Here is an 11,685-nt window from a genome sequence, read left to right on the forward strand (position 1 = left end):
CCTAGAAACAATTTGACTTTGGAATGCAATTCAAAAGTATGTCACCATAACCTACTTTTGGATCATGACACACCACCACCACCACCCCTAGCAAGATGCATTCACTGACTAAGTTTGATGGTCCCAGGCCTCACAGTGCTCAATATACATGATCCAGACATGATTTGAATATGTATAGCCATAAAGTTCCAAAATTATGCCACAGTGACCTATCTTTAGGTAGCAACCCCCCCCCCCCCCCCCCCCCCCCCCCCCCCCCCCCCCCAAAGAATGCATCAACTGATCAAATTTACTGGTCCTATATACTTCACAGTGTGCAAGATAGGATCGGAACACAATTTGAGTATAACCTTAAAATTCCACCAAGAAGCCAGTATCTATTTTTCAGATCACAACAAACCTCCCAAAATACATGACTAGGTTTGATTGTCCTGGGTAGGTTTGTGTGAAAAATATGTTATGCCCGGAGTATGGACATGAAAAAATAACAAACTGACGGACAGGAAAGCCCATAATATGGCCCATCAAAGACAGGTGTGTAATTACTTCTCATTGCAATTTGAAAAATTATCAATTTATCATTCCGAAAACTCTGTTCATCTCCTGTGTTTTTGATCCTCCAGATTGTTATACACTTCTTGAACAGCAGTAAGCTTGAAAGAGTTGCTCCCCTTTTATTTAGAGTCATTTTGATTTGAGTTCATCATAATTTCAGACATGACTTGATTTTATTTCTAGATAATTATAGTAAAACTTCTCCAAACTGGCCCCTCAGAAAACCAGTCTTTCCTAAATATCGGCCGATTTTAAAGTCCCAGCAGAAATCTTACCATTTGCTCACAAAACTGGCCACCCCTGAAAACCAGACACCCCCAATATTTTTTTAAAGGTATCAGGTAACAAACAGGTGTAAGACAAGAATTGGCCAGATGGGAGATCCAAAAGGGCTTGGTGTGAAAATTACCAGCTGAAGGTGTGAAAAATGCAAATGGCCTGAAGGATTTCTATTGTTTACCTGTAATGTGAAGGTGATATTATCACCTGGATGTAACCTGTCTAAATTCTGTACAAAATCTAATAAACAGGTATTGAACATGAAAGAATAGAATATCAAACACCATATTGTTGCACTAAGGTTTTTTTTATGGATATATAAATAACATTAACATAATAACTTTATGTTTAAGAGTTAATGATAATTATCAAAAGATATGTTAATTTTCTTGATTTATGTACACTGGAAATATTCAAATTACAATTATATATTTACAACTAAACATTTCACAAACATTTGAACAAATCTGTTGATTTCATAAACAATATAAACAGAGTTTAGGTAGAATGTTGACATAGAAACCTCATTTCTTTGTGTTTTCAGCTATCAGATCCGCCAGTATCTTTTAATTCAAGAATGAATCCTTCTAACAGGATTGTGGGATTCATTAATAAGGATGAACTTCATACCTCTGGTATTAGTTAGCTAATAATTAGATGTCTGCTAATAATTTTTCAAGATGACAATTTCATATCAACAGGATCAATGTACCTAAAATCTGTGTATCCTATCTACTCTATCAGTTGGAGGATGATTACCGCAGTGTCATTGTCAGATACCCACGGCTGATCTCGTCCTCTACCGGGTGATGAGTAGAAGACAAGGTCAGCTTTGGGTATCTGATGATGCTGCAATGTTACAGCTTGTACTTATCTTCAAACTTAATTAACTCATCATCAAAAGCTCTTTTTTTTAAATTGGTTTTACACAAAGATAAGAGTTTGTTTTGTTATTAAAACATGGTATGAAGAAAACATATCTAATGATAATTGAGATAAAGTATGATCACTATATTCTAAATTCTTGTTAACTGGCCATCCCTCTAATCCAGCCATTTCATTCAATCCACTAGCTGGCCAGTTTAGAGAAATTTCACTGTATATTTTGTCCAGCACAGTTACGTGACCTTAGATTCACACCACGTCTATGGATGATAATAATTTGATGGTGACCCCTTACAGTACTTAGGTGATTTTGTTTCTGTTTCAGACAATCCATTCAAAACTCAAATGTTCACAACTATATATATAAGCACATCTCCTGACGTTAGCAGAGTATCTCATCATTCCCTAGCCTAATTACTCTTCTCAAGATTCTCTTGATCTGAATTGTTTATAACTGTCACAAAATTAATATTGAAGTATACAAATAGAAAACCTAGATGGTTTCAGAGAAGATGTGTCTTCTGGAAGATACTGCTGACAAAAAATTCAGATTCACAGACAAAAGTGATCCTTTTAGATGCTACTTCTGCTCAACAATATGGACTAAAAAAAATCCATTAAAACTAATGATGTCTAGCCATTTGAGAGATTGATGCAGTTTAATTCCCTGAGTGATAGTTTGTGATATTAGAGTTTACCCCTGTGATATTAGAGATTTATACAATTTGGTTCGAGGGCGTCTTTATAAATCAATACTACATATCTTTTCTACCTTCTTATCTAAAATGTCTATGTAAATCTGATCATTTGCACACTTCATCAGACTGATGTGCTGAGGTCTGATGATAGGGATTATAATCCTAAGTCCTTTGCTGTCTTACCTTGCTGGATGTTGTAGATTTTTTCAGTTCTTTTTCCAATAAAGTGACTCGCTCTTTCGCCTCTTTCTCAAGCTCTTCCAAAGTGGAAACAAGAACATCATTCTGTTCGCTAAGGTCATTCACATAGGCCTGTAGAATGCGGACACGAGTCTACAAAACAGGTCTTTACATTTAATCCCGTGAATTTTTATTCAACAGACCCAATGCTCTTTCAAATGAAAGATGATGTCCTGATGCTCTGATAGAGAAACATGCTTTGTAAAACACATAAATTTCTTGACTTAATAGTGCAGCTTATAATAATCCAATCATTTACATATTGTAGATGCAGTTTCAAAAATTGTTACTCTCAAACACAGGGCTTTCAATAAGAACCAGCAGGTGAATATCACTAGTTAGATTCTAATAGATGTTGAGGATTCAAATTCAATACCCCACCCTTCATATCATTAGTTATCCAGATTCAATCAAGGGTGTACAGAGATTTACCCTGGATTGTATGCATTTCATTCATCCTAAAGCCACAGGCCAAAGGCTGTATGGAATGCAACCTGAGGTATATCCTCCTACTACTCCCTTGATTGAATTTTATTTTCTATGTAACCAAATGATGTTACAATGTATTATTTAGTGATTAAGATATAAGGAAATTCATGTCAGATACTTTATGTGTTTTACGAGAGCCTGGGTAACTAACATGACACAATATATTGAATCATTGATGAATATGTTTTAAGGAACAAATCAATGGTACTATTTTTTTCTTTGCATGCAAAGAAACAAAGCATTGTGACACCATGTTATTTACCCCTAGCTTCAGCTGGTGTACAGAAATTTACACCCACCTTGTTAACCAATCAAAATTAGCCTTACAAGCTACATACGAAATAAAGAGCTTTGCTCTTCAATCTGCCTTCTGCAGCTTTGGTCATTTAAAATTTCAGTTTCACAAATTCAGCTCTAATTTACTAAAGACTCTGCTAAGTAAATTAGTAAACAAGAAGTCAAATATAAATGTCATTTCATCATTTTCATAAAATACCCATGCATGCAATCTTTTATTTTCATGAGTGTTCCAATTCATACTATCAGGAGATAAACGGTGAATTTTTTTTCTCATAGTATCTTTCCCCGAAACTTAGGTATTAATGAAACCAGACATATAAAATGTTATACGTATTGTTCATGGAACTGTCAGTAATCTTATTTTTTTATTCCCAACATATCGGTACATGTATATCTTCAAACATCAACAAAATCTAAATGTTTATAAAAATGCTGAAGTGGAGTTTGAAAGTCATGGCATGCATATGCTTGTATCTAGCTGACATATCTTCATTAACATGAAAGACTTAAGAGACCAAATAGAACTTCTCTTAAGTAAATACATTGTATTCCATAAAACAGAAGTCAGACCTTTATATCAGCAGGGCAATCCAGTGTTGGCAGCCTGGAACTTACCTGTAATTTCTCTTATTCTCAAACAATTTCAATGCAATTCAAATGAAAAAATGGGTAAACTTTATGACAGACACATCCCTTACAATCATAAATGAAATATTACGGCCGCACAGTGATATTTTCAAGTTTCAGTTGCACTTTACAACTGTTTGTTACAATGCAAACACTGCGGCATACAGGAGTGTTGTAACAAAAGAGGCGTCAGTTATTCTAATTAATTCAATTTTAATTCAAGCTGGTATATACTTATGATACTCCAATTTTCAAACCATAGTTTATGGTGAAATATTTCTGCCATCACTTATCAGATAATGTTGACTTGTATGATAGATATGTTGATTTGTCAGTTAATTATGTCAACTTGTCAGAAGATTTCGACCACTTGCCAAGTAATAAGAAGTAAAACAAAAGCCCCATGGGCCACATCGCTCACCTTGGGTCTGCCTTTGTTCAGCTGTTTTGATTTTTAAAACATTTTTTTTTATCTATCTTTATTCCCATGAAAATTTTGACCCCATATTGAGGCCTCCACCTGGCCCCAAAGGATCACATCATAACTGCAAATGAATTCACATATCACAGAGATGCCTCAACACCAATATGACTAACATGATCTTTAATGCTGTTCTGGATAAGACCAAGGTCACACATCATATTCATATGATATTTTGTCATAAGAAATCTATATACAAAATATGAAAGCTCTATCTCAAATAGTTCAGGAGATATTGAATAGGTCAGATTTTTATTAAAAGAAGGTTGAACTTCCATGTCAAGGTCAAATAACAAAGTATAACAAGGCTTTGCCATAAAGAATATCTACACAAAATATGAAAGCTTTACCTTAAATAGTTCAGGAGATATTGATTACATCAGGTTTTTAAGAAACTGGGCCAAGGTCATATGATAAAATATAATTGTATCACAAAGTATTGTCTTCAAGAATCTATATACAAATTTTAAATATGAAAACCCTACCTTGAATAATTCTGAAGATATTTAACAGATTATGTTTTAATTTTAAAGTAGGTCCAATTCCAAGGTCACAAGGTCAAAGGTCATAGTGTGAAATGAAAGGTCTTGCCATGAGAAATCTATATACACAATACGGAAGATCTACCTTAAATAGTTCAGGAGATATTGAATAGGTCAGAGATTTAAAAAGTAGGTCCAACTCTGAAGTCAAGGTCACAAAATCAAACTTCACGAAATAGTAAGGTCTTGTCATACAGAATTTAAATACAAAATATGAAAGCCTTGCCTTAAATAGTTCAGGAGATATTCAATAGGTCAGGGTTTTATTAAAAAGCAGGCCAAACTCAATTAAAGGTCAAAAGATCAAACACCATTGTATATTAAGATCTTGCCATAAAGAATCTATATATACAAATAATGAAAGTTTCACCTAAAATAGTTCCGGATACATTTAAAAGGAGATGTTTTCATAAAAATAGGCCAAACCCCAAGCACAAGGTGAATGGCCATGATCTAATATGAAAGATCTTGCAATAAGAAATATTCATAGAAATATGAAATATCTACCTCAAATACTTCACAACATACTGAATAGGTCAAATTTTTTATTAAAAGTAGATCAAACTTTCAGTTCAAAGTCATAAAATCACAAACCATTGCATTACATGAAAGGTTTTTCCATAAAGTATGTAATACACAAAATATGAAAGCCCTAGCTTAGATACTTCTCAAGATATTTTCAAAGATTTTTCCTATAAATCAGCATATAACACTTTGATCCCCTATTGTGGCCCCACCATACCCTTAGGGACCATGATTTTCACACAATTGGATCTTCTCTATGTCAGGAAGCTTTCATGTAAATTTCCACTTTTCTTGTCCAGTGTTTTTTTTTTGAGAAGAATTTCCCAATATACTTGCATGCAAAACTTTGATCCCCTATTGTGGCCCCATCCTATCCCCGGGGCCATGATTTTAACAAATTTGAATTCACACTATATGTCAGGAAGCTTTGATGCAAATTTGAACTTTTTTTGGCCCAGTAGTTCTTGACAAGTCAACAAAATTATATGACAAGTGATGGCAGAAATATGCCACCATAATAGTTAAATCTAGCTATCAATAATTTGTGTACAATTAATGTATGGAGGTTTAATATGGTAGTCATCAAATTACATGATGGTGACAGATTAAAAATCCACCAAATTCATCTGCAATCATTCAGATATTCTAACGGTGCACAAAAGTTTAAATGCCTCCACTATTCAGATAATATATCCTCACACTTTATTTCTCTCAGTGTACGAGACAAAAATACTTAAGATTCACAGTTTGAATAAAAAGGACCTTATACAGTTGGCACACTAAGATTTGCTTCCCACTTCCTTTTCAAATATTACGATAAATCAGATTGTCAGACTTGCATGCACGGTTACTAGCTATTTGCTGCTGATAGCTCTGAACAAAATCAGAGTTTGAAGTATAGATTTATAGTAACTAATTGTCAATTCAATCTCATACTCCAATCACTTTATACTGAAAAAATTAATGTTGTTTCCCTATCAAATATGAATTTATGTACAATGTTGTGATTATGTGATACAATGATATATAGTTCTACATAATTTCCATGCAACACAGGACAATGAAGTACAAAATGTTTTTCATTTTTAAATAGTTTACCATGTTTACAAACATGCCATGTGTATTTTTCTTAAGAAGGGATTATTGGTTTACAAAATCTGTCTGTTTCAATAAATAGTGAATACATGCACTAATTCTTAATTTTGTTAGCTGTGATCATTCACAATTTTTCAAAAGAGAAGTAAGAAATTTTTAATTCATATTCATATATGCTGATAACTTAAAAGGATTCCAATACCTGGGATTGTCCAGTTCGTTTACTCTCATCTCCCATGAGATCAGAGTAAGTGAATCAGACACTTGGCTTGTGAAGATGAATACCTGGCTGTGAGTTGTCTTTCATGACTTGGACACAGCTTCACTGTTTTAATACGAATTGGACTCAAGTGCCCATGCAGTAAATCATTCATGTAAACTTTTTTACTAGCCTGCTGGGACTACTGAATCAATATGTCTTTATCTGCAGTAGATCTACCTTTTAGTGTACAGAATGACAAAGAATATAATAAAATTATTTCACTACAACACTAACTAATATAAAGACTTGTCAAATTAGTTATTTACAATTTATCATGTGAGTGAATCATATTGACATTTAACATTAAACAATGTATAATTACAGAAATTAATTCTTGGATGTGGTCAGAAAAATTCTGATACTAAATGGTTTTGAATCTTATTTAGATATTTTAACAATCGGCACAGAGTTGTGAATATCAGCACATGGATTAGCAATTGGAACTAGTCAATACCAAAAAAATACCAAAGGATCAACAAAATTACACCATTTCAGGCATTTGTGATCACAATATTATAAGGTTCAAGACGAAATCCATTTTCTTCTAGTATGTCCTCGCTTTAAAGTTCAAAAACTTGAAATCAATGAAACATGTAATAATAAGTGTCAGCACTTCCAGTATCTATGTATGATTAATTTATTTCATTTAGTGGTTTACTAGATAATTCCTTGAAAAATCTTTCTTATAAATCTTCCAGGAAATTTCACATAAATAATTCATGCATTGCATCTCCTGTGTAATTAATATATATAACTTAACTATATGTACATGTGTATTTGTATTTTCATTGACTGTACAAACTCAGAATACCTGTTAATCTTAACACTATTTTCCGTACCTTTAATGTATCTTCACCCGATACCTCGGCTTCATCTAACCGTTTGAGACGTCCCTCGTATAATCCCTTAAACTCGCCAAGAAGAGAGTGCATCTGTCCGCTTCGGGCCCCTTCGATCGGAAAAGATTCTGCCATTTTTGAAACAAAAAGAGAAATCTCGACAACTTTACATTACAACATCATAGCTGAATATTCTGTCAGTTTCCCAGCTCTCACCAACGGAAATCGTTATCATTCTACCGCACGCGTATTGAAGCTGCCGCATGATTGGACAAAGGGAAAGTCACATGAAATAGTCATCCAACCGTATTGCCTGTACTTTCTTTGTTATTGTTTGGGTCATGAGCACATGTTTCATTGAAAATTACACCAATTAAATATTAAATTCCAAAGAATAATTATTGATTATACGAAAACTATGATAAAGAGATCATGAAACTTATGTTTTAAAACTATACTCCCTCGTACATATCAGGAAAACCGTGAATAACATTGCGGGAAACATGACTAAACTTGCCGAGAAAGTGAAAGCATTTTTTAGATGGGCGGATCGAATTATATCGTGTAAGCAACAAGAGGCCCATGCGCCACGTCACTCACATGATTCACCTTGGTCCTGCTGTTGTTCAGTTACTGTGACTTTGAAAGAGTTTTTGCAATCTTTATTCCAATGATTTTTTTTTACCACTTTAAGAAACGTTAACTTGTGCTAGATACCCTTGAATAGGCCACAAGTTAAAAAAAATATCAGTCTAGCTACTGTTTACAGTCCAGACGATATATTGTCATCTTCACCAGTCGAGGGTTATTGATTCGTTACCTCAAAATAGGGGTCAATCACCTTGATTTGTGAAGATGACGATATTGCATAAGTGAATGTTTCTTAAATCAGTCAAAATCCAAGATCAAGGTATAATCTTTGGTACGTACCTGATAGAAAGGCATTGTCATATATATATATATATATATATATATATATATATATATATTATATCACTCACCATTGAAAAGTAATATGAGCAGGTAAATATTTAGATTAAAGTTTTAAAATTTTGGTCAAAATTTCAAGGTCACAAGGTCAAACATGGCATCAAATGAAGTTTCTTAACATAATTAGGAATCTTTATATTAAATATAAAAATCCCTACTTTAAATAGTTCAGGAGATATGATCAAAGGTAGATTTTCTTAAAAGTAGGTCAAAGATCAAGGTCACAAGGTTAAAAATTTTGGTACCAAAAGAAAAGTCTAAACTCTTGTCACAAGCAATACTCATATGAAATACATGTATGAGAGCTCTATCACTCACCATGCATTCAAAATGTTCAAGTTTCAGACAGACAGGACAAAACAAAATCTCCCCTCCTCAAAATCATAGGGGTCATCTTCTCCTGAAGATGTACCAGTGTACCAAGTTTGATGTCTGTCAAACAAAGGGTTCTCAAGATAATGAGTGGACAGTATGTTCCTATGTCCAGTTTGACCCTTGACCATGTGACTTCAAAATCAATAGTGGTTATCTTCTCCTGGAGATGTACCAGTGTACTAAGTTTGATGTCTGTCAAGCAAAGGGTTCTCAAGATATTGAGCTGACAGTATATTCCTATGTCCAGTTTGACCTTTGACCATGTACCTCAAAATCAATGGGGTCATTTACTCCTTGGGATGTACCAGTGTACCAAGTTTGATGTCTGTCAAGCAAAGAGTTCTCAAGATATGTAGCGGACAATGTCTTCCTATGCCCAGAGTAGCTTGACCTTTTACCTTTTGACCTGATAAACAATAGGTGTCCTCTTCTACTCATAACCAACCCACATATGAAATATCATTATGATCAAGTGAATGGTTCTCAAGATATTGAGCGGACAACATGTGGTCTACCGACACACCTACCGACTGACCGACCAATAGGTGCAAAGTAATATGCCCCTCTTCTTTGAAAAATTTGAATCTGTACTATCTGAAAATGCTGGTTTATTAATATGATTAATTCTTGGGAAAAATATTTTTCAAACATTTATCCTATATATCCCCTTTTATAGGAACTGATTCAAGATTTTCCCTAAAATTTTGTTTTCACTCCTAAAGATCAAAATCTACTGTCTGATGTGTTGCAAAGGTTTCACTAAAAAAATAAGGTTATACATTATGACAGAAGTTCATTGTAGAGAGTTTGGTATTTGTTGTGTAAACACAAATTAAGGTATGTTAAAAGTTGAATTTGTGTTTGTGCAAAATTAAAATGCTTTGAATTTCATTGCATTGTTTGTAAACATAAGAAATATCCTAGTCTTGTTTACATAACACAGAGTTAAGGCTAAAGTATTGCTCTTATCCTTGCATTAAGAAGGTCCAAATTTTGTTTGTCGACTTTAAATGATTTCAATGTTTAGCATAAAAACTGAAAATGATTTTTTACAAAAAACGTGGACCAGTCCCTTTAAAACTTTGATACTCTAATGTGGTCCCATCCTACCCCCGGGACACAGGTGCTTGTGGACATGACTTCTGGTAAACAACAAACCCCAACCCCCTCTTTTTACTTTTGAATGTTCAATTCCTTGGGTGTATTTTTGATAAAATATGTAACTTCAGAGTCTTTTTCAATTGAATACATAAAAGTCACATAGAAACCGTTTTTAAAATGTTATATAACCGATTATAATCTATTATGATCAGTGATATGACATTTTCAAAAATGGTTTCTCTGTGACATTTGTTTATAAATTACTTCCAAAGATATTTAACAGGTTATATTTTTTTAAAAGTAGGTCAAATACAAGGTAAAATGTCATAGAATAAAATGAAAAGTCTTGCCATAAGAAATTGATATTCAAAATATGAAAGATCTTACAAAGATGCATTGCTGTATCTGGTATATGTTATATGATCCAGTAAATGTTCTACCAAGCCCCTATCTTTGCTCCTCACGAAAATATTGACTGTGAAGGAGAAAGTTCAAACGTACTGTGCCACTACATGTGCCAGAGGTGGTGTAAATCAAGTGTGGATTTTGGAAGGTCCTAGAGAGCTTTTGGTGAGTAATCAGAGTTTGGATCATGGGGCTTTTCTTGGATCATCAGCGTCGGAGCGTATGGCTTTTCAACACTTTGCACGACCATTCCTCACGATAGGATGGAGATTGCACTTTTTGACGTCGTGGATGATTGCTTCTTCGACAGAACGGAGGTGTCCGTGTCTGATGACCAGTCATCAAAAAGGGTTGCTTTGTTGGATGCCACTTTGGTTCCACGTGCAGGTGAAATTGAAGATATGCTGGGGTTCTTCATTGGTGGTGTCTTCGTAGTCCTTGGTGATCAGGTCTTCCAACAGTCTGTTGGAATTCCCATGGGCATGAATTGTGCTCCTTTGTTAGCTGACTTGGTTAGGGGTTCTTATGAAGCAGAATTTGTTCGGGGACTTCTACATGAGAAGAGAGGATCTCTTGCTGTGGCCCTGTGAACTTGAAATAAAAAACACCAGAGTTGTTTACTTCTGTTTCATACTTGAATATTTTCTTGAAAATAGATATTAACAGCAAACTAACAACTCAACTTTATGATAAATGGAATGATTTCAGCTTCTCCATCATCAGCTTCCCATATTTATGTAGCAGTATTCCATTATCATCGTCATATGGTGTTTATATTTCTCAACTGATTCGATATGCAAGTGGTTGTTCTGAGTATGATTAGTTTTTAAATCGAAGCAGGCTACTGACAAACAAGTTGATGGTGCAGGGATTCAACAGTCTTGTTTAAAGTCAGCATTTCGCAAATTCTATGGTCGTTATAACGATCTAGTTTGCTAATACAAACCTATCATTGGGTCAAATGCAGTCTGACGTGTTTCATATTGATTGTTGGGCT

At 34.2% G+C, this 11,685-nt stretch overlaps 1 protein-coding gene across 32 annotated transcripts in view; it reads right to left on the bottom strand.

Moving 5' to 3' along the window:
- LOC125678520 (myosin heavy chain, skeletal muscle-like) overlaps positions 1-8,354 on the bottom strand; it is a 75,295-nt gene extending 66,941 nt beyond the window's left edge. For 31 of the 32 annotated variants that reach the window (XM_056163077.1, XM_056163102.1, XM_056163071.1 and 28 more), the window contains exons 1-2: positions 7,818-8,095; positions 2,601-2,750 (exon numbers count right to left, since the gene is read on the bottom strand). In XM_056163077.1, the coding sequence (XP_056019052.1) occupies positions 2,601-2,750; positions 7,818-7,952 (285 nt within the window). In that variant the 5' untranslated portion in view covers positions 7,953-8,095. Of the gene's footprint in view, positions 1-2,600; positions 2,751-7,817 lie in introns of all 32 variants that reach the window. The other variant, XM_056163035.1, reaches the window with a different exon arrangement.
- Positions 8,355-11,685: the final 3,331 nt, after the last annotated feature.

This window comes from Ostrea edulis, chromosome 1 (assembly GCF_947568905.1).
Source record: "Ostrea edulis chromosome 1, xbOstEdul1.1, whole genome shotgun sequence".
Classification (NCBI taxonomy): Eukaryota; Metazoa; Mollusca; class Bivalvia; order Ostreida; family Ostreidae; genus Ostrea; species Ostrea edulis.